The sequence below is a fragment of the Bos indicus x Bos taurus genome, chromosome 7 (assembly GCF_003369695.1).
Source record: "Bos indicus x Bos taurus breed Angus x Brahman F1 hybrid chromosome 7, Bos_hybrid_MaternalHap_v2.0, whole genome shotgun sequence".
NCBI classification, from domain to species: domain Eukaryota; kingdom Metazoa; phylum Chordata; class Mammalia; order Artiodactyla; family Bovidae; genus Bos; species Bos indicus x Bos taurus.
This window is the reverse complement of record NC_040082.1, coordinates 96068446-96096252: the sequence shown is the minus strand read 5'-3', so window position 1 is coordinate 96096252 and position 27807 is coordinate 96068446. Positions and strand designations below refer to the sequence as shown.

Genomic DNA, 27807 nt, shown 5'->3' with positions numbered 1-27807 from the left:
GGGGTCCTCAGAGGCAGACCTGGTGTTTGGTTTGTCCACAGCTGAATTCTCAATAAATACTAGATGCTCAGTAAATACGAGTAAATGATGGAATGAAACCTCCCTTGCCCTGACCTCTCTGAATCAGCCCGAGGGCTCCCTAGGTCCCACCTCCACCTGGCTAAGGTGAGCTCCTCCCAGTCAAGGTGAACTCAGAGACAACGCTGGATGCTTGTTGAAATACGCAGACATTCCTGAACCATTGTCCATGTGACACTTGGAAGTTCTGAGAAAGCCAACAAACAGCCTGATAGCCATCCTGGACGTCACAAAACATTTTAAGAGTCATTGTCAATAATCAGGGGACACCCCCTGGATGTGTTTAGTTTTAGGTTTACAGTCTACGGGAACTTGAATACAATTTGTATTTTGCTGTTGTGTGAAAATTGTATGAATCTTGTGTGTGTGTATGTGTGAAAATCATTCAGTCGTGTCTGACTCTTCTGTGACCCCATAGCCAGTAGCTCACCAGGCTCCTAAGTGTATGGGATTCTCCAGGCAAGAATACTGGATATTGCCTTCTTCAGGGGATCTTCCCAATCCAAGGATCAAACCTGGGTCTCCTGCATTGCAGGAGATTCTTTACATTCTGAGCCACCAGGAAATCCCTGTATAAATCTTAATTATGCTAAATTGATTCACAGTGCTTTTCAGGTCTACTATATCCTTCTACTTTTTGTCTATGCATTCTATTTATTTTTGAGACTTTGATATTAAAACTCCAACTAAAAAATTTATCTGCTTAAAAAAATTGTAATATATAGTAGAACTATATGTAACTTCTGTATTTTCCAAGTCTCCTGTAAATGCTTTATCATACTTTCATAACTTAAAAAATAAAAAAAGAAAGGAAAAAAAAAACAATCAGGGGACACCACATGGTCATCTTGGACTGTTCTGGTGTCGCAGGCAGACAAGACTTTGGTGCCAACAAGGGTCTCTGTCCTCAGCTTCCTCCTCTACAAGAGGATGGTGGGAGGTAGCTAGTCCCTTTCAACACTGACTTCAGAACTGACTCATAAGCAGTTCATCTGGGTAGTGGCAAAGAACAGCAATCAGCCTGTAAAGGGCACCCAAATATCCTTGGATTGAATTGCTGTTGTTTAATTACTAAGTCGTGTCTGACTCTTTCTGACCCCATGGACTGTAGCCCGCCAGGCTCCTCTGTCCCTGGCATTCTCCAGGCAAGCATACCAGAGTGGGTTGCCATTCCCTTCTCCAGGGAATCTCCCCAAACCAAAGATCAAACTTGAGTCTCCTACATTGGCAAGTGGATTCTTTACCACTGAGCCACCTGGGAAGTGCTTGGATTGAACGGGGACCAGTTTCTATCAGTCACAATCAGAAGGGGAAGGAATCTTCACGTATCTTGGGATGGAGGGCGAGACCCTTCTTAGCAGCTGAGTCCTGAGGCTGAATACATAGTGCGGTTGGAGCTCACACACCAGAGATGCAGATGCTTGCCATTGGAGTTCACCTTCCCTGTGTCCACACAGTGCTCAGCTTCTTCTCCAAAGAAGCAGCAGAGAGATTTTGACTAAAACACCCACCCGGAGGGCAGCCAGGTTATCCACCAGCTTTGCATAATCATGGCTTAGATCCAGTCCCGGCTGACCTGGTGGGAAGCAGAGGAGAGGGTGGGGAAGTGAGAGATTTTCACAGGGGAACCTGGACGGTGCTTACCTTCTCCATCAGCTGCCGCAGCTCCCGGCTCCGGCCGTCTCGGGAGCAGGTGCTTTGCGCAGGGATCACAGCCGTGCAGATGCATTTTCCGTCGGGGGCCTGGGCTGAGGTGTACAGCTGCCAGCCTTCCTCTGGGCTTTGGAAGAGGGTCTGCGAGGAGGTCAGGGTCAGAGAGCGGGAACCCCAAGAGGGATTCACCCCCTCACCCCCTGGCAGAAAAAGGGGATCCCAGGGAGATGACAGATGCCCTTCCCTGGATGCTTGGGATGTCCCAGACCATGTGCTCTGCGTGCCAGGGGTGTGTGATCTAAATCCTTCCTCAGGGAAAGCCCCATTTTACAGGTGACAAGATTGAGGTACAAGGGGTGAAGGAACACAGCAAGGAACTGTGGGATACAAGCCCTTCCACAAAATGAGAGTTCATTCTCTCACACGTATTTGCACACGTACACACCACTGCCTCCATAACCACCATTAGAACATAGACCAGGGGACTTCCCTGATGGTCCCGCAGTTAAGAATCCACCTTTGCAACGCAGGGACTTCAGGTTCAATCCCTGGTTGGGGAACTAAGATCCCACATGCTGCAGAGCAACTAAGCCTATGTGCCACGACTACAGTCTGTATATCAAAATGGAAAGCAACCAAGACCCGATGCAGCCAAATAAATACCAAAAAAAAAAAAAAAAAACCCTCCACCTATGCCATTCCGGCTTCCGCAACTCCTGCTCCCTAAAAGCCCGAGCAAGGTAATGGCCAAAGGGTGATACAGTCCTCACCAAGACCTTCAAGTCTTTGCCTGGAAGGCATCATTTTCAGACTCCTACACTAAATTTCAAGTTAGATGATGCCACTTAGATAATTCAATTATCAATTATGGCTGTTTCCCAAACCTGGCTTCTTGGAACCCTGGCAATCTTATCAGGCATGCGAGGAAAAGGGGTGCTCTGTGGTCAAATATGTTTGTGTAATGCTGAGTGAAATGAGTTTTGTTTTTTTTTTTAATGCAGGACTTATCAGAGCCTTTGAAATGCTCATGTGCATCCGGGAACTCAGCCATAATTTCCCAAACTTACTAGAAAATATCTAGTGAGTGCCTACTGTATGCCAGGCATGGGTCTGTGAGAGGGACTAGGAAGAGAGGAGAAATGAAGAAAGTGTATCTATTGCTCCCCACGGATGTGGAGGAGGCAGACTTCAAGTATGGAATCCCACTGATGCTTCCAGAACTATGTGCATGCATGCTAAATGGCTTCAGTCGTATTTGCTCTTTGTCACCCCATGGATTATAGCCTGCCAGGCTCTTTTGTCCATGGGATTTCCCAGTCAAGAAAACAGCAGTGGGTTGCTACACCCTCCTCCAGGGGATCTTCCCAACCCAGGGATCAAACCTTGGACTCCTGAATAGCGGGTGAATTCTGTACCGTCTGGGCCACCCCAGAAGCCCTCTAGAACGATATGCTGCAGTGGATGCTACAAAGAAAGTGCAGAGCATAACAAGGGGTGTCCCTAGGCTGAGAGTCTCAGAGGAGGTATACCAGGGACGGGCATTTAAGCTGAACTGGAGGAATGAAAGAGCCAGTAGAAGGGGAGAGAGGAAGGGACATTGGGCACACAAATTCTGACCAATGGGACATCCCTGGTGGTCTAGTGGTTAAGATTTTGTGCTTCCATTGCAAGGGCCTCAGGTTTGAACTCTGGTTGGGAACTAAGATGCCACATGCTGCACCACACAGCACAGCCCACCCTCCAATTCTGATCAATATATGGAGGAACTGGAGAAACACTGCTCAAAAAGCATCAAATCCTCACTGGATGGAGCATACATCATGCCGCCTTGAGCTTCCCCAGAACATACTTCCAGCCAGTCACAAGTCCCAATCTTTTTTATTTTAATGACAACGTTCTTGTTGCTTAGTTGCTAAGTCATGTGTGACTCTTGCAACCCCATGGACTGTAGCCCACCAGGCTCCTCTGTCCATGGAATTTTCCAGGCAAGAATACTGGATAGAGTGGCTTGCCATTTCCTTCTCCAGGGGATCTTCCCTATCCAGGGATTGAACCCCCTGTCTCCCACTTTGGCAGGAGGATTCTTTACCACTGAGTCACCTAGGAAGCTTGCAATTTTAGGGGCCCTAAGAAGGTCTTCATGAGAAGGTGTCATTTGAATAAAGACATGAAGGAAGTGAGGGAGAAGCCTTGGTGATATCAAGGGAAAGATGGTCCAAGCCAAGAGAACAGCAAGTGCAAAGGTTCTGAGGCAGGAACATGCCTGGTGTGTTTGGGAAACGTGGAGAAGGCTATAGCTAAAACAGAGGGAACAAGGAGAAAAGTGGGAAGGGGACAGATGAGGACAGGGATGGAACAGGACAGCCTGTGCAGTGCTTATGTGCCATGGGGAGGACACTGATTTTTGGTCTGAGGGAAGTGGGAGCCATGGTGGGTTCTGATCACAGGATAGACAGGACCAGACTCAGGTGTTCACAGGCGCCCCCTGGCTGCTGGGGCGCGGAAAAGACTGGGAGTGTCGAGGGTGGGAGACCAGGGCAGATGGGTGGAAACTGAAGAGATGGGAAGAAACTAGAAGATTCCAATCCTATTCATAATGCATCCCTACAGACAGGAAGGAAAGTCTAATAAAACCCCAAGTGTTTTACAGACAAACAAAGCCCCACTACCATGGACTATGTGCACAGCGGCTGCTTATCACACAGCAGAGGCTGTTTCCATGAGCTGTAGCAGAGATAAAAGCCAGACTATGAATTATGAGCAATCCTAGAGATTCCAGCTATTAGCCCACCTATTTTCTCTCCCACTCAATAAAGTCTTTTTTTTTAAGCTAATTGGAATGTGAGCAAGTGGTATCATTGTACAGATGAGCTTGACTCCTCCACTAATTTATAAGAAAAACAAACCATTCATAAAATGCCAACTGAAACTATTGTAATTAGTCATTCCTTGCACCTTAAAATACACATTTTGGAGATTGAGGGAACCCCCACTGTACAAGGTGCTGTGAGAAGAATCTTGAAGGGTCCATTGGACAGTCAATCCTAAAGGAAATCAACCCTGAATATTCACTGGAAGGACTGATGCTGAAGCTGAAGCTCCAATACTTTGGCCACCTGATGTGAAGAGCCGGCTCATTGGAAAAGACACTGATGAAAGACTGAGGGCAGGAGGAGAAGGGGGTGACAGAGGATGAGATGGTTGGATGGCATCACTGACTCAACGGACATGTGTTTGAGCAAACTCTGGGAGATGGTGAAGGACAGGGAAGCCAGGCATGCTGCAGTCCATGGGGTCGCAAAGAGTTGGACGTGAGTGAGCGACTGAACAACAACAACCACCTCTGTGAGAGTCCATGTCTCCCCCATGAAGGAATGAAGTCACTTACCTTCCCAGCCTCCCTTTCAAGCAGAAAGGGTCCAGGTGGTTTGCAGTCAATTAAGCCGACTGCGCTCTTTTCCCCATGGGGGCCCAGCATGCAATGGCTGCAAACAGCAGCCCCCTCGGTCGTGTAGATGGCCTGTTGTCTGTACAGGTTGCCCTAAGGGATCTTGGAGACAGTCCTTTCCAGTGTACATTCACGACCGGCATGCTGTCTGCAATCTAGGCTCCAGACAGGTGTGCACAGTGCCTTTGGAAAGCCCCAGGGCACAGTAGCCAGGGTCCATACTGGCCACGTCATAATGTCCACCCACACCAAGCTGCAGAACAAGGTGTGACTGAAGCCCTCTGCAGGGCCAAGTTCAAGTTCCCTGGCCGCCAGAAGATCCACATCTCCAAGAAGTAAGGATTTACTAAGTTTAATGTGGATAAATTTGAAATCATGGTGACAAAAAGGGGCTCATCCCGGATGGCTGTGGGGCCAAAGACATCCCTAATTGTGGCCCCCTGGACAAACGCTGGGCTCTGCACTCCAGAGCCTGGGCACTGTCCCCTCCTTACTCATGTGTGCATGCTAATTTGCTTCAGTCATGTCCAACTCTTTGCAACCCCACAGACTGTAGCCCGCCATGGGATTCTCCAAGCAAGAATACTGAGTGGGTTGCCATGCCCTCCTCCAGGGGATCTTCCCAGTCCAGGGACTGGACCCAGTACTCCTGCGTTGCAGGCAGATTCTTTACCATCTGAGCCACCAGGGAAGCCCACCTGGTCTAAAACAAGAAGGATGCCCCATGGGACTTCCCTGGTGGTCCAGAGGGGTTAAGACTCTGGGCTTCCTGTGCAGGGTGTGTGGGTTCAATCCCTGGTTGGGGTACTAGGATCCCACACGCTGCATGGGCAGTAAGTAAATAAATAAAACAACAACCAAAAACAAAAAAACAAAAAAAATTTTTTTTAAAAAGGAGAATGGCTCAAGGTTAGAAGAGTAACCCCAGGGCAGAGATAAATCAGGAGGCTGGGATTAACACACACACACTACTATACACACTGCTGCTGCTGCTGCTGCTAAGTTGCTTCAGTCATGTCGGACTCTGTGCGACCCCACAGACGGCAGCCCACCAGGCTCCCCCGTCCCTGGGATTCTCCAGGCAAGAACACTGGAGTGGGTTGCCATTTCCTTCTCCAATGCATGAAAGTGAAAAGTCAAAGTGAAGTCGCTCAGTCGTGTCCGACTCTTAGCAACCTCATGGACTGCAGCCCACCAGGCTCCTCCGTCCATGGGATTTTCCAGGCAAGAGTACTGGAGTGGGGACTATACACACTACCATATACAAAATAGATAATCAACAAGGACCTACTATATAGCACAGGGAACTCTACTCAGTATTCCGCAATAACCTACATGGGAGAAGAATCTGAAAAAGAATAGATTATATGTATACGTGGGGCTTCCCAGGTGGCGCTAATGGTAAAGAATCTGCCTGCCAATGCAGGAGACACAAGAGACAGGGATTTGATCCCTGGATCAGGAAGACCCCCTGGAGTAGGATATGGCACCCCACTCCAGTATTCTTGCCTGGGAAATTCGATGGACAGAGGAGCCTGGCGAGCCACAGTCCATGGAGTCCCAAGGAGTTGGACACGACTGAGTGACTAAGCACGCAGCACACATATGAATCTGTATAAGTGAATCATTTTGCTGTACACCTGAAAGTTACACAACATTGTAAATCAACTATACTCCAATATAAAATAAAAATTTTTTAAAGAAAAGAGTGACCCAGGAATGCCTTCCCCCTTGGATCTGAGAACACAGAACTAGTTTCACCTTTTTTCATAGCAAATATAGTTCTTAACAAACAAAAACAGAATCATGAATGTGAGTTCAAACACCTCCATCTGTGCTCCCCTGGCCCTGGTTCCCAAGCAATTTGGACGGAATCCCCTGAAGATTTTCGTTTATGCAGAGACAAAGCAGCCTGGTTCAACATAATTAACATCCCTTTCTTACATTCTGTAGCGTGTCCTTTGAAGCAAACAAGCCGTCTTCTCTCAACATATGAAATATTGAATTGTAAAAGAGAAGCAAGATTTAAGTGGCACGGAGAGAAGGCCTTCATGGCTTGCCTAAAGTAATTGTCTGCGTTGGACGTACCTTGCCGGGGTATTCTCTGCAGCAGCTCAATTAAATGCCTGGGGTTTGGCTGCCAAATCTCTGCATGGCAGAGATTCTGAGTTTCACCCGTGGGGTTCCAGTTCAAAAACACAGTCAAGTCCAGGTCCCGGGAAATTGCTAAAACATCCTGGAAGGCTCAGTGTCTGAGTGTCTAAATACCAGTTCCCCAGACTGGGTTGAGGTTGGAACCAAAGCTACAAATTCTTGGAGGTCATAGTCCTAGGAATAGAGAACACCTATAACTAACAGAAGGGGCTTCCCAGGAGGCACTAGTGATAAAGAACCCGCCTACCAGTCCAGGAGACTTAAGAGACGAGGGTTCAATCCCTGGGTCAGGAAGATCCTCTGGAGTAGGTAGTGGCAACCCACTCCAGTATTCTTGCCTGCAAAATTCCATGGACAGGGGCGCCTGGCAGGCTACAGTCCATGGGGCTGCAAAGAGTCAGACACGACTGAGCACATCACTAACAGAAATGTTTGTATCAGCAGGTGTGAGAGCCCTCCTGGTACAGACACTTCTGGTCTGGTAGCCCATCTCACCTCTAACGTAGCAAACGTACTGGAGGAAGCCAGCCACTCTGTCGGTTGAGTGATTGGTTCCAAGCTTAATATTCTTGCTAATGGGCTCTAAGAGCATAAGCCAGGCATTCAACTAGCTCTTCCTCAAATTGTCTTTTCTGCCCAGAATTTTTCAAATGCTTTCACCCAAGCTACTACCCCAATTAAACAGCAGTCTTGGTAACCAGTCCAGGACTGAGTAAGGACGAGACACGCAGGGAAAGTTTTTCTAGCTGTTGGGTCCAGGATCATCAGCTCAGCCTACAGCTCCATCACCTACGTCTTGGTTCAGAAAACAATTCCTGGTTCTTTTGGGAGCAGAGAGATTGCCACAGAATCCTGGGGGGAGGGGCCGCCAACCATTAAGTGCTGGCTATCAGGGGTTCAGCCAACAGGAACAGAGCAAGCGGCTGCCTCTTAATGAGTCAAAGATATTATTGCATGGAGGCTGTATAATTTAATCAGGAAGCAGAAGTGTCTTGGGGCTCATATATTTATTTGTTCCCCGCCTTGTTCCGGAGAGGACCGCAAGTGGTTTACAAGGATATGTAAAATAATGCACGAGAGCTCCAATTAAAGAGGAGAGCAGGAATTAGATATTTCTGGAGGGCAGGCTGTCAATCCAGAGCCAAAGCCTTCAGGCTTCTGCATTTTGTATTTAACCCAGTCAATCCCACTCTAAGAATGTAGCCCAGGGAAATGGTGTGGACAAGCACTCACTCGATGGCTATAAGAATGCTCATTAAAATGCTGTCTAAAATTGGACAAGTGGAATTTTTTCCCCTCTCCGGCCTTTTGCCAATAGGGAGGCTGATTTAAAAACTCTACAGCGGAACTTCCCTGGTGATCCAGTGGTTAAGAATCCCACTGCCAATGCAGGGGACACTGGCTCGATCCCTGGTCTGGGAAGATTCCACATGCTGTGGGGCAACTAAGTCCATGTGCTGCAGTTACCGAAGCCCTCATGCCTAGAGCCTGTGTTCTGCAACGAGAGATGCCACCATAATGAGAAGCCTGAGTGCTGCAGCTAGAGGGTAGCCCCCACTCGCCACAGCTAGAGGAGGCCCATATGCAGCAACGAAGACCCAGTGCACCAAAAGTAAATGAAATAAACTAAAAACTCTACAGGGAGGAATACTGTGTGTGTGTGTGTTAGTTGCTCAGTTGTGTCCGACTCTTTGCGACCCCATGAACTATAGCCCACCAGGCTCCTCTGTCTATGAAATTTTTCAGGCAAGAATGCTAGAGTGGGTAGCCACTGCCTTCTCCAGGGATCTTTCCAACTCAGGGATCAAACCTGGGTCTCCTGCATTGCAGGAAGATTCTTTTACCACATGAGCCACCAGGGAAGCCCGGGGGAAACACTATGCACCCATTAAAATTGAGAACAAGCAGGGATTTTTATTGCCATCTTTAAATGTATCTTGAAGCAAAAGTTCTCTACAATAAACACGGACTGTTCTCGTGAAGATTTTTTTTTCAGTCCCTTAAAGTTTTGTCTTTGCAAGGGAGAAAGGGAAGAAAGAGAAAAAGTAGAGACGCTAGAGCTCGAAGGAAAGCTAAGAAAAACCCAGCCCTTAAAAATCTGAACAACCAGCATATGGTCGGGCCATAAATTTGGCTCCCAGCTCCTTAGCAGCCAACTCAAAAAAGGGAAAGCTGGTCATTTATGCGGCTCCCAATGTCCTGAAACAAAAGCATGCCAGATGCTCAGGAGAAAACTTAACTATTTTTAGTACCAAGAACAGGCAAGGCTCTCTCCCACGGTCCTCCCCAAAAAAAGGAGCCCATGTGATGTCACCAGGATCTTTCCAGACAACATCCTTACGGTAGAAATGAGTCGTTTTCTCTGGACGTTCCTTCTCCCTACTCAGATGGTGAAAAGGTCAGATGGTCCGAGAGTCAGACTGCCGGGTTTATGTACTGGCTTGGCCCCTCCCCTGTGGTGTGAGTGGGATCACCTCTATAAGTCTCCATATTCTCATCTGTAAAATGGACATGATACCTGTACCTACCTCACAGAGTTGCCAGGAAGCTTGAATGAGTAAGACTACATGTGTGAGCAAGGAGAAGAGTCATCAGCATGTATTGACAGTAATGCTACAGAAGGGTTTGCTTTTGCTATTATTATAATCCTTGTGACACTCTAATGCCAATTTGGTGACTTCCTAAAGTCAAAATCGTTTGAGTTTGATGCAGGTATGAAACTGAGATGATTGGGAAGAATTGGTGCTGGGACTTCCATGGTGGTCCAGTGATTAAGACTTTGCCTTCCAAAGCAGGGGGTGCAGGTTCTATTCCTGGTCGTTGAGCTAAGATCCTACATGTCACTCGGCCCAAACAACAAACAAACAAACATAAAACAGAAGCAATATTGTAACAAATTCAATAAAGACTTTTTCAAAATGGCCCACTTTTTAAAAATCTAAAAAAAAAGCAGGGGGACTTCTCTGGTGGTACAGTGGATAGGAATCTACCTGCCGATGCAGGGGACAAAGGTTCAATCCCTGGTGCAGGAAGATCCCACGTGACTAGGAGCAACTAAGCCCGTGCACCACAACTACTGAGCCTGAATGTTGCCACTACTGAAGCTGGAGCGCCTAGAGCCCGTGTGCCACAGTAAGAGAAGCTACCACAATGGAAGCCTGAGCATCTCAACTAGAGAGTAGCCCCTGCTCACCGCAACTAGAGGAAGCCCTCTTACAGCAACAAAGACCCAGTGCAGCCAAAAAAAAAAAAAAGAGTCACTGAAAGTCCATTTGATTTGGGACTGAGAATGCAAGATGAGGAAGACTCACAGACAGCCGGATGGCAGAGAGATAAAGAAAGAGAGCATCAAGTCCTGCCAAAGAGGGACAGAGATGCTGCTCCATCTTACTTGCCATGTGACTTGGCTGGCTTCTGGTTCCAGACCATCTCCTTGACATAATTTGGTGCAAAGGAGTCCTGCTTCAGAGTAACAGGCAATCAACAAGGCTCACACGACCCTGTTCTCTGTGGCCCATCTTCTGGCCAGTGGTCCCCAACCTTTTTGGTTTCGTGGAAGACAGTTTTTCCATGGACCAGGCAGGGTGGGAAGGATGGTTTCAGGATGATTCAAATGCACTTCACTTACTATGCACTTTATTTCTATCATTACATCAGCTCCATCTCAGATCATCAGGCATTAGATCTCCGAGGTTGGGGACCCTTGCCAGTCATCTTACTCTTCCTGGAACACATCACACTTTTTCCCTACAACCCGTCCACTGGCTGGACCCTCTGTATGCCTTGCCCGAGTCATACAGCAAATTCCTACTGGCTATCATGTTATATATGGTAATGTAAGTTTCCATGTTACTCTTTCCATACAATCTGCTTCAAACCGGAGGTCTGTAACAACCTAGAGGGGTGGGATGGGGAGGGAGGTGGGAGGGAGTTTCAAGAGGGAGGGAATCATACCCTATGGCTGATTCATGTTGATATTTGGCAGAAACCAACACAATTCTGCAAGGCAATTACCCTTCAATTAAAAAATAAATTTAATTTTTTTTTAAAAATGAACTCTTGCCGGGGAGATCCCTGGCACTCCAGTGGTTAGGACTCTGAGCTTTCACTGCAGGAGGTATGGGTTGGACCACTGGTCAGGGAACTTAGAACCCACATGACATGCAGCATGGCCAAGAAATTGAAAAAGAAAAAAACGATTTTTAACCTTGCCCTATCTCATGGCTAGGCTAACCCTTCCCCATTAGGGCTCAGGCATAAATGTCTCTTCCAAAAGCAGCCTCCACTGTCCCTTCCCCATCCTAGCCAACTCTCAGGCATCCTGTGCCTTTTTTTCCCCTAATACTTCTATTTCTTCTTAGTGTATGTCAAGCACTGTTCTAAGCACTCTGCATGCTTTAACTGATGGAGTTCTCACCACGGCACTTAGACAGGACTGTCATTATTCGCCTTTGATGAGTTGAGATTCTAACACGACCATTTGTCTCCACGGTCCTCATCACCACACTGCAGCTCCCCTGTCCTCCTTCAAGCCCTGATCACAATGGCCACTGGGGGGACTTCCCTCATGGTCCAGAGGTTAAGAATCCATCTTGCAATGCGGGGAACTTGGTTTTGATCCCTGGTTAGGGAACTAAGATCCCACATACCACAGGGCAACTAATACTCAATGAGGCCAAACAAATAAATATGGGGGCGGGGGAAGAAAAACAAAGGAATTAAGGGCTTCCCTGGTGGCTCAGTGGCAAAGAATCCACCTGCTAATGCGGGAAACAGATTCCATCCCTGATTAGGGATCTTATCCCACATGCCACGGAGCAACTAAACTCCTGCGCCACAACTACTGAGCCTGTGCTCTAGAGTCAAAGAGCTGCTACTACTGAAGCCTTCGAGCCCTTATGCTCCGCAACAAGAGAAGTCACTGCAGTGAGAAGCTGCAACTAGAGCTTACCCAAGCAGCAATGAAGACCCAGCACAGCAAAAAAATAAATAAATAAAATCATATCCTTTCAAAATAAAATAATAATAACAATTTTAAAAAATGGCCATTGGGACCTCTTGGGTGTGACCACTGGCTCAAAGCCTACCTCTGTTCTCAGACAGAAAATATCATGGAGATAGGGAGCTCTGTCTGCTTTGGTCACTGCTGAATCCCCTGGCCCTGCCATGATCAATACTGAGTAACTAGATGCTGATGGGCTGGTGAGTCAGAGAGCAAACGTCCTTACAGACCCACCATGCATTTCCCCTCCGCCACCAAATGGGTTTCCATCTCTTCCAGGGAGGGACTGGCTGAGATCAAACGGTAGATCGGCTGAGGCAGTCACGGAGGCTGCCGAGGCTCCCCTCTGACTCTGGGGATGGCGCAGGGCCATGATGAATGATCAGGGACATGCTTGTCTGCCTCGTCTCAGCCGTGACGGGTCCTGAGTCCCTCTGGAGGGCTTGAGATAATAGCAGGCTGCCCCTGTCAAACCTAGCGGTATTGGGCAAATCCCCCCTGAGTGATAAGCTTGACAGGCTTTAAAGAAGACATCAGCTCACCCGTGCTGAGATGGAGAACGAGGATCTCCCTCAGTCTGAGCAGCTGGGGCCTGGCTGGTGAGAGCCTGCAGCCAAGGGAAGGGCTGGGATGGCATGTGGGGAGGAGGGCGGCTATAAATCCATTCATTCATTCACTTTTTTTTTTTTGCCATACCACTTAGCTTTCAGGATCTTAGTTCCCCCACCAGGGATGGAATCCTGGCCCTCGACAGTGAAAGTGCCAAGTTTCAACCACTGGACCAGCAGGAATTCCCAATTCATTTAGTCTTTTTTGTAAATATAATCTTATTTATTTATTTTTGGCTGTGCTGGGTCTTCATTGCTGTGTGGGCTTTTCTATAGTTGCAGCAAGCAGGGGCTGCTCTCTATCTGAGGTGTGCAGGCTGCTCTCTGTCTGAGGTGTGCAGGCTGCTCTCTATCTGAGGTGTGTGGGCTGCTCTCTGTCTGAGGTGTGCAGGCTCCTCATTGTGGCGGCTCCTCTTCTTGCAGAGCACGGGCTCTAGGGCATGCAGGCTTCAGTGGCTGTGGCTCCTAGGATCTAGAGCACAGGCTCAGTCGTGGCACACAGAACTTACTTGCTCCGAGGCATGTAGGATCTTCCCAGAGCAGGGATCGAACTTGCATCTCCCATACTAGCAGGTGGATTCTTTACCACTGAGCCACCAGGGAAGCCCCTGATTCATTTATTCTTTCATATCTTTCCAATGCAGATTACCCATCTCACCCTGAGAGGCTACTCAGGCTGGCACACACAACCTCTCCCCCTCTTGAAGCCACCCAAGCCATGGCAGAAGACCCCCCAGTGCCCCTTGGGCCCCAGTCCACACACATATTCCTGGATCCTAGGCTCTGATATTACAGTGCCAATGGGGGCCAAAAATGAATGGAACAGACTTTCTTGGGATGAGAAGAGACACAGGTCTCTGAGTTTGACTGACTGCCCTCCTTGGGGTCCAGGGAAGGTGTGGAGAGGGCTTGCCTTGTGCAAAAATTTACAAACACAGTCCATTCCCTTGGAGTGTGGCCCAGACTGTTGGAATCACCTCGAATCCCCATGGATAGCCCCAAGAGTAGGGTTTATGAGCAGAGCTCTGCATCCAGGCTACCATACAAGGGCCACTCCAGTCCTCATAGCAGTTTGCATCGATAGAGGACAAGTTCTTCTCTGTCTCCAACCCTTAAGAACACCCCATTTGAGAAGACCCCTCTGGGAGGAAACAGACCTTCACTTGAGTCTCCTGAGCCTTACCATCTTTCTTTCAGATCCCCAAGCGCCTCCTGAGCTCTTTATCACCCCAGGCCTTTGAACATGCTGCTTACTCCAAAGTCATTCTGGTGTGAGGGCTTGCCCCAGGGCATGTGGAATGGAGACAGAAAATGGGCAGATTCTTGTGTTTTACACAAGTCACAGCCTGTGACTTCCCTGGTGGCCCAGTGGTTGAGATTCTGAGCTTCCACTAGAGGGGGCACAGGTTTGATCCCTGGTCTGGGAACCAGAATCCTGCATGCTGCTCGGCAAAGGCAAAAAATAAAAATAAAAAATAAAGACAGAGTCCACAGGACTCTGACCACCTCCACGTGGAAACGCCAAGTTAGGTAGTTGGGGTGAGGAAGAGAGAGGGTTTGGCTGGAGATACATATTTGCATCCTCTCAGCAGAGATGGGATGGAAAGAGACATCCCTGGTGGGCTAGCGGTTAAGACTCCAAGCTTTCAATGCAGGGGACACAGGTTCAATCCCTAGTCACGGAACTAAGATCCTGCATGCCAAGCAGCCAAAAAGTAAACAAATAAAACTAAACCAATTGCTTGAATTAAGATCCCTGAAAGCCCTAAAAGAGTTCTGTTTCTCTTACCAGCCTCTAAGATACCTTAGCTGCTCACTAAATACCTGTGCATGAACAGGCGGCTATAGAGTTCATCAGTACAGGCTGCTTCAGCCCCAATTCTGATCCACTCCTTCCTGTGTGACCTTGAGCAAGTAGCTTAACCCCTCTGTGCCTTTCTTCGCCCCTCTGCTTCCTCATCTAAAAGTTGGGATCATAATGGCCAGGCTTCTCAAAATTCTTGTCAAAATGATGAATTAGTACATGTCAAGAGTTAGTCACAGTGTGTGGTACATTGTGAATGTCCAGTCAGTGGGAGTTTTTATATCAATTCATGGAAAAGACCCTGATGCTGGGCAAGACTGAGGGCAGGAAGAGAAGGGGGCGACAGAGGATGAGATGGTTGGATGGCATCATTGACCTAATGGACATGAGTTTGAGCAAGCTCCGGGAGTTGGTGATGGACAGGGAGGCCTGGTGTGCTGCAGTCCATGGGGTCACAAAGAGTCGGACCTGCCCGAGTGAGCAATTGAAAAACAACAAATTGAAACAGCACTGTTCTAGAACTGTCTTAGGTCCCCTGCTGACTGTTTAACTTTTTATATATTATTTTATTTTATTCAGGCTTCTCAGGTGGCACAAGTGGTAAAGAACCCACCTGCCAGTGCAGGAGATGTAAGAGATATGGGTTCGAACCCTGGGTTGGGAAAATCCCCTGGAGGAGGGAATGGCAACCCACTCCAGTGTTCTTGCCTGGAGAATTCCTTGGACAGAGGAGCCTGGCAGGCTACAGTTCATGGGGTCGCAGAATCGGACACAACTGAAGCAATTTAGCACGCACTCATGCTGTGAGGCATGTGGGCTCTTAGTTCCCCGACCAGAGATCAAACCCTTGCCCTCTGCATTGGAAGAGTGGAGTCTTAACCACTGGATCACCAGGGAAGTCCTTCCTGCTGACTTTTTAAAAATAAACTTTTTATATTGGAAGGATTTTAGATTTACAAAAAAGTTGTAAAGAGAGGGCTTACATACACCCCTCACCCAATTTCCCTTGTTGCTAATCTATTACATACTCATGGACATTTGTCACAACTAAGAAACCAGTTCAGGTGCATCACTCATTAAACTCCAGACTTTACTCAGATGCCTCCAGTTTTTCCAGGGGTACCCTGGTGGCTCAGACAACAAAGAATCTGCCTATGATGCAGGAGACCCAGGTTTGATCCCTGGGTCAGGAAGATCCCCTGGAGAAGGAAGTGGCAACCCACTCCAGTATTCTTGCCTGGAGAATCCCATGGACAGAGGAGCCTGGCGAGCTACAGTCCATGGGGTCACAAAGAGTCGGACACGACTGAGCACACACACACCAGTTTTTCCACTCATGTCCATTTTCTGGTCCAGACTCCCGTCCAGGATCCCACACTGCATTTACTTGTAGTACCCCCTTAATCTCTGGTCTGTCATAGTTTCTCCATCTTTCCTCGATTTTCATGACCTTGGCAGTTTTGACGACTACTGATCAGAGATTCTGTAGCAGGTCCCACTGGCTTTGAAGGGGCAGGAACCAGGTTCTAATTTCTCCCTGAGGTTTCCCTGGCTCCCAGCCTGATGCCTAGCACGCAGTAGCTGCTGCACAGACACTTCCTGAATGAATGAACACGTGAATGACAGTCATTTATTTCTGTATCTTCCGCACTCCATGTTCCACAGGCATTCCTGCCAGAGGCTAGATCTAGAAAAGTTCACAGAGAAATAAAAGCTCTTCTCCTTTCAGAAAGGTTCGTTTTTGATCCTTTCTTTGTAGACATCAAGGATTTATTTCTTTAATATTTAGGGGCTTTTGTACCAAAGGGAAGTGACTACGTCTGCATCAGATGTCTCATTTTTAAAGGCATGTGAGAGAGATCTTTCTAGCAAGACGGAGGTTTCTTCCTTGCCAGTGCCATCATTTGATTTCTCTGTTTCTCCCTCCCCAGCTTTCAGGCAGGGGCAGAGTGGAGGGGTGAGGGAACTATGGAATTATCCACATTTTGATGTCCTCTCTGTCACCCGAAGAAGCTTAATTAGAAGAACCTTGCAAAGTTTACCGAGGCTGAAGCAGCCTCAGGACCCGGTGTAAACAGCGGCATGGCTGGTGATGGAGATAAATTGTTATTGTTGTTGTTTAGTCGCTAAATTGTGTCTAACTCTTTTTTGACCCCATGGACTGCAGCCCACCAGCCTCCTCTGTCCATGGATTTCCCAGGCAAGAATTCTGGACTGAGTTGCCGTTTCCTTCTCCAGGGGATCTTCCTAACCCAAGGATCGAACCTGTGTCTCCTGCGTTGGCAGGTAGATTCGTTACCACTAAGCCACCTGGGAAACCCAGAAATGAATTAGAAGTTTTATTTCCCATCCCTCTGAATGGCTCAATATTTGCCACAGGGACCAAGAGACGTGCCTTTGGGTACACACAGCGTGCACCTTTTTAACATTAGTTAGTCAGAAATGGGAATGCCCTTAAGCCAAGCAGTTGGGAGTCTGGCTGTTTTTTTATTTCTCAGCTCTGGGAGGCCAAGGTGAAGCCAGGGAATGGAAGAAAAATGTACACGTCGAGGTCATCTTGCTCCCCTCAACCAACCCCGCAACCATGGTCCCTGCAGCTGAAAGACACCGAGCCAGGTTTAATCTCTCACCCGAAGTTTGTCAGAAGTAAAAATGAGCCTGGGTGAGCTTTTCCGACACTTCTCCTGACTTACAGGAATTCAATTTCTGGCCTGGGCATAAATTTGCCGCCAACAGTCCCCGCTGTGGGGGATGGGCCCATTGGCTGAGGTTGGATTCCTGAAATCAATGCGGCGGTGCGTAGAAAAGGTCGTCATGGGGGAAATTGATCTTCCGTGGCTGGCTCAGGAATTTCACGCTAGGAGCCAGGGACGCCCTGGCACAAAATGGAGGCATTCGCTATGAGGCTCCTGGGCGAGGGATGAAGGGAGGGAGGCCTTGAAGGCTGGACAGTGCAGTCAGGAGGTGATGATCTGCTGGCTAATAACTCACAGAGACAGCCAAGCATCAGCACTGTCTGCAACTGACTTCTGGAGGCTCCGTGGGCGCCTCTGGGGGTGGCAAGTTAATTTGGGATCCAAAGCTTTGATCATTTGGTTACACCTTGGATACATATTCCAGGGTTTCAAAGATGGGCATTCAATTCCCCCAGCCAAGGTGAGGCAACAGAGCATGGTCATTTAGGGTGCCAACTCTGCAGCCGGGTTGCCTGAGTTCCACTCAGCTCTGCTGTGTGACCTTGGGCAAATGACTTAACCACTCTGGGCCTCCATTTCCCCACTTGTACTACAGCACTAAGCATAGTACTGATGCAGGACTTCCTTGGTGGTCCAGGGATTAAAAACCTACCTGCCAATGTAGGGGACACAGGTTCAATCCCTGGTCCAGGAAGGTTTCACATGCCAAGGGGCAATTACTGAGCCCGAGCTCCACAACAAGAGAAGTCACCACAACGAGAATCCTGAGCACCGCAACTAGAGAAAGCTGTCAGGCACGAAGATCCAGCACAGCCACAAACAAAACAAATATATGAATCTGTTTGCAGTGAGGGAGGAGGGGGAGAACTGTTCAGCCCATGACCATGTGTGAGCAGGGAAAAGGTCTGGTCAGGAAGATGGTTGAGGGTGGATCAGCCAGAGTGAGAGAGAGAGGCAGAAAAAATCCACCAGCAAGATTCAACTGAGCACATCAAGGGGCTGACTCAGCCCCTGCTTTGGAGTTTTCCAGAGCTTTCAAAGAAATAGATCTCAGAAAAAACAGCCCCAGCCACAAGGCACATCCTCCGCTCAGAAAGGGGAGGAGGCAGTGCTGGCCACCAGGGTCACCGGAGCCCTTTGTTAGCGAGAACGGGCCACTTGAAGGGAAATCGATCCTGGCTAAGCACGAAGCAGCTGCTCCCAGCCAAAGCTGCTACAGAGAGGCCCTTTGCACCCTCTCCTCCGGGGCTGGGACAGGAGCCAGCAGGAGCCCGGGGATTGTTCTGCCAGGTGGCGGGTCTCGGAAGGGCCTTCAATCAGCATGCATTGTGGCCGCTGGCTCCTACGTCCGTCCAAAGTGAAGTTTCAGCATCACCTGCACTCACCAGAGATCCGGCCTCATATGGAATGGTTAACATTATCATCAGCCTTGCCAAGTGCCATCCATGTGCGTGCGTGCATGCTAAGTCGCTTCAGTTGTGTCCACCTCTTTTTTACCCTATGGACTGTAGCCTGCCAGGCTCCTCTGTCCATGGGATTCTCCAGGCAAGAATACTGGAATGGGTGGTCATTTCCTTCCCCAAAGCATCTTCCCAACCCAGAGTTGAACCCGAGTCTCTTGCATCTCTTCCATTGGCAGGCAGATTCTTTACCACTAGAGCCACCTGGGAGGCATTATGCATGCACATCTATGCCTGAGGAAATTCCCAGAGTCACCTCTTAGCCACATGACCTTCAGCAAGCAACTTGAACCTCACTGTGCCTCAGTTTCCCATCTTTAAAACAGGGCCAACAGCAGCACCCACCTCTTAGGATTGTAGTGGAGGTGAGTGGCACACAGAGCTTCAAACCATGAGTGATAAGAACTGTGGAAGGAGACTTCCCTGGTGGTCCAGTGGTTAAGAATCTGCATTGCAATGCAGGGAACATGGGTTTGATCCCTGATCTCAGAACTAAGAGCAATTGAGCCCATGCAATTACTGAGCACACGCATCACAACTAGAGAGTCCGTGTGCTACAATGAAAGATCCTGCAACCCAGTGCAGCCAAATTACTTAATTTTAAAAAGGCGGGGGCCTTCCCAGGTGGTGAAGTGGTAAAGAATCCGCCTGTCAATGTAGGAGACACAAGAGACTTGGGTTCAATCCCTTGGTGGGGAAGATCCCCTGAAGTAGGAAATAGCAACCCACTCCAGTATTCTTGCCTGGAAAATTCCCTGGATAGAGGAGCCTGGTGGGCTACAGTCCTTGGGGTTGCAAAGAGTCGGACACAACTAAGCATACACACACAAATCCCTTGCTATAAATTAAAGATAATCCTAAAAGTAATCACAGCAAAAACAAAACAATATTAAAAGAAAAAACAGAACTATGGAAGGTCACCCCCTGATAGGGTTGTCTCCTTTCATCTCACAACAGTTGTGGGGTGCAGGGGGTGTCCTAAGTCAAAGGTCAGGGAGGAAAGTAGCAGAACCTGACATGCCATCAGTCTGTTGGGAGACAGTAGCCACACTAGATGGTTCCATGGAGAAAATTTAATATGGGGAGTGTGGTGCCAAGGACCCAGAAGGGCTGGATGAGGGAGGTGGGGAAGGGAAAGTGATCAGAAGAATAGCAATTGTAATAAGCTGCAAGGTTTGCAGGGCAAAGGGGGTTACTAGAGCTAGACCCAAGGAAGGGACACAAGATCACTACTGCAGCTAAGTAACAGGGACAGAAATCCCCTGACTTCTGTTTTCCTCCCACTTACAACTCCTACCACGGCTTCCCATTGGCCAAACCTAACAGGAAGCCAGTGAGCAAGGGAACCTGGGAAATGTAGTTTTCAGGGGTCAATTTCCCTCAGATACCAAGAGCAAGGTAAGGGTACCTAACTCAGAGCCCAGGCTGCCTCTTTCTAAATTCTGCTCCAGTCAAATGTCCCATTTTATGCCTCACAATAATAAGTCTTTGAAGGAACAGTGATTGTTCTTTAAGGGAGGTAATCAGGGAAGGCTTCCTTGAGGAGGTGATTTAAAAAAATTTTTTTTTTAATTTTTCTTGTTGAATTTTCCTTTCATTTTATTGGCCACACCATGCAGCATGCGAGCTCTTAATTTCCCAATCAGGGATCAAATCCACGCCCTTGGCAATGAAAGCATTGAGTCTTAAGCACTGGGCCACTGGGAAATTCCCCAAGAAGGTGACTTTTTTCCTTCAAACTTTAAATTTTTTATTTTGTATTGGGGTATAACTGATTAACAATGTTGTGGTAGTTTCAGGTGAACAGTGAAGGGACTCAGCATATATATACATGTGTCCACTCTCCCCTAAACCTCCCATCCAGACTGGCAGGTAACACTGAGCAGAGTTCCATGTACTAATACAATAAGTCCTTGTTGGTTATCCATTATGAATGTAGCAGTGGTACATAACCTTCCCAAACTCCCTGACTATCCATTCCCCCCAGCAACCGTACGTTCATTTTTTAAGTCTGTGAGTCTCTTTCTGTTTTGTAAGTAAGTTCATTTGTACTACTTCTTTTTAGATTCCACATATAAGAGATGTCATGATATTTCTCCTTTGTCTGAGTTACTTCATTTAGTATGACACTCTCTAGATCCATCCGTGTTGCTGCAAATGGCATTATTTTATTTTTTTAATGGCTGAGTAATATTCCATTATATATATACATACATACATACATATATATATATATATATATATATATATATATATATACATACACACACACACACCCCCCACACCTTCTTTATCCATTCCTCTGTCCATGGACATTTAGGTTGTTTCTACGTCTTGACTATTGTAAACAGCCAATGCAGTGGACACTGGGATGCATGTATCCTTTCAGATCATGTTTTTCTCTGGAATATGTGCAGGATGGGATTGCAGGGTCATTGGCAGCTCTATTTTCAGTTTTATAAGGAACCTCCATACTGTTCTCCATAGTGGCTGTACCAATTTACATTCCCACCAACAGGGAAGGAGGGCTCCCCTCTCTTCACACCCTCTCCAGCATTTGTTCTTTATGGATTTTTTTTGATGATAGCCATTCTGGCTGGTGTGAGATGATGTCTCATTGAAGTTTTGATTTGCATTTCTCGAATAACCAGCGATGTTGAACATATTGTCATGTGCCTGTTGGCCATCTGCATGTTCTCTTTGGAGAAATGTCTATTCAGATCTTCTGCCCATTTTTTGAGTGGGCTCTTTGTTTTGATGCTGTTAAGTATCGTAAGCTGTTTGTAAATTTTGGAGACTAGTCCCTTATCCGCCACATTAAACTTAGGTGACTCTTAACTATGAAGGAGACTTTCTCAGTCCCCAACTCTCTGCCTGGCATTTGTGACAGCGGATATCAAACTATATTTGTTGGCTGGTGTAGTGTATGACGCACTAGGGAAGAAGTGTACAAATACAAGGACCTTATGTCTTGGTCACGACCATGTTCCCAGTGCCTAGAATAGCACTTGGCACATAGTAGGTGCTCAATAACCCTCATAGCTCAGTTAGTAAAGGATCTGCCTGCAATGCAGGAGACCCTGGTTTGATTCCTGGGTTGGGAAGATCCCCTAGAGAAGGGATAGGCTACCCACTCCAGTATTCTTGGGCTTCCCTGGTGGCAATCAGCTGGTAAAGAACCCACCTGCAATGTGGGAGACCTGGGTTTGATCCCTGGATTGGGAAGATCCCCTGGAGAAAGGAATGGGCTACCCACTCCAGTATTCTGGCCTGGAGAATTCCTTTTTTTTTTTTCATTTCATTATTTTTTATTGAAATATATATACTTACAATATTACACTCATTTCAAATATACAACATAATGATTAGATGTTTTTATATGTTGTGAAATGACCACCATGTGAAACCTGGTTACCATCTGTGCCCATGCAAAGTTATTATAATATTATTGACTATAATGTATTTTACATTCCCGTGAAGGAGAATTCCATTGACTGTATAGTCTGTGGGGTCACAAAGAGTCAGACATGACTGAGCAACTTTCACTTCACAGGTGCTCAATAAACGTTTGTACAATAATTTTTAAGACCTTGAAGTGGTGCTGCTTGCTCTGTAAATTAAGTAGTAGAGCTGGAATTACGAACCAAATTCTGTGGCACTGTAGAGAGGCTGGTGTTTCTACTCTGCCGTCTACCAGCTACCCCAGGACTGTCCAAAATCTCTGCATCCTTCAGGGTTCAGAGTAAACATGGTTGGTGTTTAGTCTCTAAGTCATGTCTGACTGTTTCAGCCCCGTGGACTGTAGCCTGCCAGGCTCCTCTGTCCATGGGATTTCCCAGACAAGAATACTGGAGTGGTTGCTGTTTCCTTCTCCAGGGGATCTTCCTGACTCAGGGGTCGACCTGCATCCCCTGCATTGGCAGGCAGATTCTTTACCACCTGGGAAGGCCACCTCTGAAACATTACCACCCCCGAAAAGCCTCCCCATCTCTGCAGATGGGTCAAGGTCCCCTCTGTGTGTGTCTCCAAAGTCCCCACCCCTCCCTTCTTACAAGGTTCTTATATCTCATAGTTTTTCTTGCCCGGGTGAGTGTCTGCGTGCTCTTTCAGGCTGTGAGCTCTAAAAGAGCAGAACTAGGTGCTCTTTCCCGCTGTGGCCCCAGGACCAGCACATGCTGGACAGATAGGCAGGCATCATCAGGACATGAATGAACAAATGAATGGACAAATGAATGCCTCCTACGTACTCTGAGTCCTCCAGATGACCTCCTTCTCTCCTACCCTCCATACACTGTCTGTTCTATTCTCTCAGGGATTTCCTCCCTTCTTCCCATCCCTTCTCAGGTGAAGGCAGGGGTTTCAGGTTTCGAAGGGATCATGGGGTCCAAGGGCTTCCCAGGTGGTGCTAGTGGTAAAGAACCCATTGCCAATGCAGGAGATGCCAAAGACATGAGTTCAATCCCTGGGTCAGGAAGATCCCCTGGAGAAGGAAATGGCAACCCACTCCAGTATTCTTGTCTGGCTAATCCTATGGACAGAGGAGTCTGGCGGGCTACAGTCCTTGGGATTGCAAAGAGTCAGACACCACTGAAGCAACTTAGCACACAGCACACACACATGGGCTCTAAGGTGGGCTTCCTGGTGGCTCAGATAGTAAAGAATCTGCCTGCACTGCAAGAGACCTGGGTTCAATCCCATGGTCAGGAAGATCCTCTGGAGAAGGGGATGGCAATCCACTCCAGTATTCCTGCCTGGAGACTGAGTGACTAACACACATGGGGTCTAAGGCAGTTGAATGTGTCTCAGAAGCACAAAGATCCCAGACCATGAAGACCTGAGTTCAGATCCTGGCTCCTCCAGTTTCTAGCTATGTGACCTTGGCAAGTGATTCAACTACTCTGTGCCACCGTTTCTGCATCTGCCAAATGGGTGTGATGGCAGTGCCTTCCTCTAGGACCATGGGAGAATGAGGTGAGCTATTCAGAACTGCTTCTGGGCTGTATCTCTTCCTCACAGCTCCCTTCTGGAATGTCTAGGCAAGTCTGGGAAGCGGAGGGCTGAGCCTCCGGCAGTTAATGAATCCAGAAAGGATCTCAGCTGTGTCAGGGGAGCCCCAGTGCCAAGTTGGCCTGATTTTTATCCCAAGAGAGCTGAGAACGGGTTCTGGTGTCAGACATCTGCGGTGTGATTGGCATAAATGCCTGGTGTTCCCGTGACCCTCTTTGTTAGAGCCTGGGGGTGTAGATGTTCTTGGGGCTCTGCCCAGATCTCCTTATAATGGGGCACACCCGCCCCACAGATGCTGAGAGTGGAAGCTCAGAGCTAGCACTGCTGACCTTCTCTGGAGACCTGCCCTTGGCTTTCGGGAGCTACCACAAGCCTGAGATGCCTCAGAGGCTTCCTCCACCCCTAGGAGCAGCCAATGGTTAATTGATGCCAAAGCCTACCCCTAGGCAATGCAATTTACATTCGAGAGCTTCCTCCATCCTTGTGGATCACGCCACTGTACCTGAGTCCCCTTCCTAGTCCCACTTCTCTTTACCCCTCCCCCTACTCACAATTAGTCATGTGCTCCAAATCCCCGTCTTGGGTTCTGCTTCTCACAAACCCAACCTAAGATGAGGAGAAACAATGAGCATTCAACAGGAGAGGGCATTTATGTGAGTGTCCCTTCAAAGCTCATCTTCACACCCAGGCACCAGGTTCTGTCATTTCCACCTACACAGGCCATCCATCAGCTAATCCCGAGAACAGCTCTTGCTTCAAAATGTATCCCCAATTCTGCCCGGTCCACCCAGCCCACAATGTGCAGTCCTTATCACTTTCCAAGGCTTGCTGTGCTGCATTTTATTGCATAAGATGTACTGCCCCTTGACCCTACATTAAAATTTATCTTGTTTCTTGTCTGTCTCCCGTGATGCTGTCAGCGTTCCAAGGGCAGCATCCAAAGGATGCTTATTGCTTTCTGTGTTGCTGTATCTGCAAGCCAGAATGGGGCCTGGCACCCAGTAGGTGCTCAATAAGCATTTCTGGAATTAAAGAATGAATCCCTTAAATGCATTCATTTAGAAACAACTTTAAATGTCTCTTTCTCTTACCTGTGTGTGTGTGCTAAGTCGCTTCAGTCATGTCTGACTCTGCGCAAAACCTTATGGACTGTAGCCATCCAGGCTCCTCTGTCCATGGGATTCTCCAGGCAAGAATACTGCAGTGGGTTGTCATGCCCTCCTCCAGGGGATCTTCCCAACCCAAGGATCGAACCCACATCTCTTGCATCTCCTGGATTGGCAGGCAGGTTCTTTATCACTGGCGCCACCTGGAAAACCCATCTTTTTCTTTTACCTCTCTACACTCAGAATCTATGCACTTTTTGCTCTCTGGATGGACATCTTAGTGCAGTCACCTCTGCCCTGGTCCCCGAGATCCCACTCTCGCCACCCACAGAGCATTCCCCCCTGCAGCAAATAGAGGCCACCTACAAGCGTAAGTCAGATCCTATTCTCCCTCTGACCAGAAGCCTCTATGACTCCCACCCTCACTTGTAAATTGCAAAGTTCTCCCACAGCCCACAAGGCCTTGCATAATCTGCCCCTGTCACCCCTCTGCCCTCACCTCCTCTACACTCCCCCTCACTCACTGTTTCAGCCTCACAGGCCTCCTCACTGTTCCTACGACACCCCAGGCACGCTTCTTCTACATCAAGTTTTGCACCCGCTATTCCCCCTGCCTGGAAAATGTCCTTCCATTTCCTTTATTTAACGTCATTTTTTCAAGAGGCCTCCTTGACAGCACCCCCCCACCTCGCCCCTGTCAAAACAACGAATGTTTCAGCACCACCCATTTCCTTCTTTGCTTTATCAGCTTCCAACACACTACATCATTTATGCATTAATTTTGTGTGTTATCTCTCTTCTTTTCTGGAATGTCAGGCAGGGGTCTTAACCTGTTTTTGTTCACTGCTGTATCACCAGTGCCTAGAATATTACCTTGCATACCACAGGTATTCATTGGTTACTTTAAAAAATGTGCATATTTGCAGCCAATTAATCCAACTGTTCTCTTTTCCCCATGGGGGCCTAGTGTTCAATGGCTGCAAACAGCAGCCCCCTTGGTAGTGTAGGCAGCCTGTTGTCTATACAGGTTGCCCTAAGGGACCTTGGAGACAGTCCTTTCCAGTGGACATTCATGAATGGCATGCTAGTCCCAGTCTAGCCTCCAGACAGGTGTGTGAAGAGCCTTTGAAAGCCCCAGGGCACAGTGGGCAGGTCAAAATGTCCATCTGCACCGAGCTGCAGAACAGGAAGTGTTTGATTGAGGACCTCTGCAGGGCCAAGTTCAAGTTCCCTGGCCACCAGAAGATCTACATCTCCAAGAAGTGAGGATTTACTAAGTTTAACGTGGATGAACTTGGAAACATGGTGGCAGAAAAGCAGCTCATTCCAGGTGGCTACGGGGTCAAATCCATCCTTAATCACTGCCCTCTGGACAAATGGTGGGCCCTGTGTTCACGAGAGCCTGGGTGCTGTCCCCACCTTACTTACGCATGTGTGCTAAGTCGCTTTAGTCACGTCCAACTCTTTGCAACCCTATGCCTGTCAGGTTCCTCTGTCCATGGCATTCTCCAGGCAAGAATACTGGAGCGGGTTGCCATGCCCTCCTCCAGGGGATCTTCCTAGCCCAGGGATCGAACCCTCATCTCTTGCGTCTCCGACACTGTAGGCAGGTTCTTTACCGCTGAGCCATTGGGGAAACCCCACTGGTAGCATTAATACCTTCTTCTTCCACCCACTGCAGGTGGCAGGTCAGGGAGAGGAGACTAAGCAGGGTCAGCCTCATCTCAGGCTGGAACCCAGGTCTCCTGCATTGCAGGTGGATTCTTTACCACTGAGCCACCTACTAATGCCCACCAATAAATCCTACTTTCCTATCCAAAAAAAAAAAAAATTTTTTTTTGCATAGCAGGACTTCTCTGGAGGTCCAGTGGTTAAGACTCTATGATTCCAATGGAGGGAGCACGGGTTTGATCCCTGCTCAGGGAACTAAGATCCCACATGCCACATGGGACGGCCAAAAAACAATTTGCCCAACACCCTACGAGGCAGGGACTCTCAGCACCACCCCCACAGAGATGAGGACACTGAGACCCGCCAAGGGACGTGCCATGCTTGGTGGGCCCAAGAGTGGTCCAGAGGCATCTCTTTGGGTGTGTGTGTGACTGCATGGGATTCTGAGTTGTGTGTGCTGGTCTGAGCCCGAATGCCTGGATCTGTCTAGACGCCAACACCAGAGGAGGCTGCCTGGACATGTTCAGGCAAATTTTGCCTGTGAGTGTCTGTGTGTGGAAGGGAGGCAGCGGACCAGCTCCCAGACAGGTGGGAATGTGTGTGTGCTCAGCTGTGTGGGAAAGTGTGTGTGTGACAGTGCACAGGACGAAGAGGATTCATGCATCCACAGCCAAGCTCTGTGTGTGCATGTGTGTGTGAAGAGGGGAGGGACAGCTCTGGGAGGCTTGGATGGGGCTGGAGCTGAAGTCAAACGAATGTGGTGGGTGAGGGAAGAGCCCCGCCAGTCACAGGCCTGTTATTTATAGACGGATCCTGGTTCATAAATTCCAAATGTTTTTTTTTTTTTTATCTCCCTCACTGCCAGGCCCTTATAAATATTCATGAGTTTCCTGCCTCAGAATATTCAAGTAGTCAGAGGAGGAGTGGGGTGGGCCATGAGAGGGGAAAGAGAGGGTCCTGGTGGCAACGAGAGGATGCACGGGTGGAGAGGACTGGGCTCTCTCTGGAATTGCCTTCTCCCCTCGGGGCTCCTCTTCCAATGCAGCTGCTGAGATGAGGAAGGTTCTCGGCCAATACGGAGATCTCTCAATGCCTATTACTATTCTTTCCCAGCATCTGT

At 48.2% G+C, this 27807-nt stretch overlaps 1 protein-coding gene and 2 non-coding genes across 4 annotated transcripts in view; 2 read left to right on the top strand and 1 right to left on the bottom strand.

The window, feature by feature from the left end:
* Positions 1-27807, bottom strand: part of OLFM2 (olfactomedin 2) — a 75508-nt gene that overhangs the window by 5194 nt on the left and 42507 nt on the right. For both annotated transcript variants that reach the window (XM_027547800.1, XM_027547799.1), the window contains exon 2: positions 1723-1872. In XM_027547800.1, coding sequence (XP_027403601.1) covers positions 1723-1872 — 150 coding nt within the window. The remainder of the gene's footprint in view (positions 1-1722; positions 1873-27807) is intronic.
* On the top strand, positions 5160-5294 carry LOC113896723. Its single transcript, XR_003512095.1, has one exon. It is a non-coding gene; the product is annotated as a small nucleolar RNA SNORA70 (small nucleolar RNA).
* LOC113896722 lies at positions 25937-26071 on the top strand. The gene has a single exon (XR_003512094.1). It is a non-coding gene; the product is annotated as a small nucleolar RNA SNORA70 (small nucleolar RNA).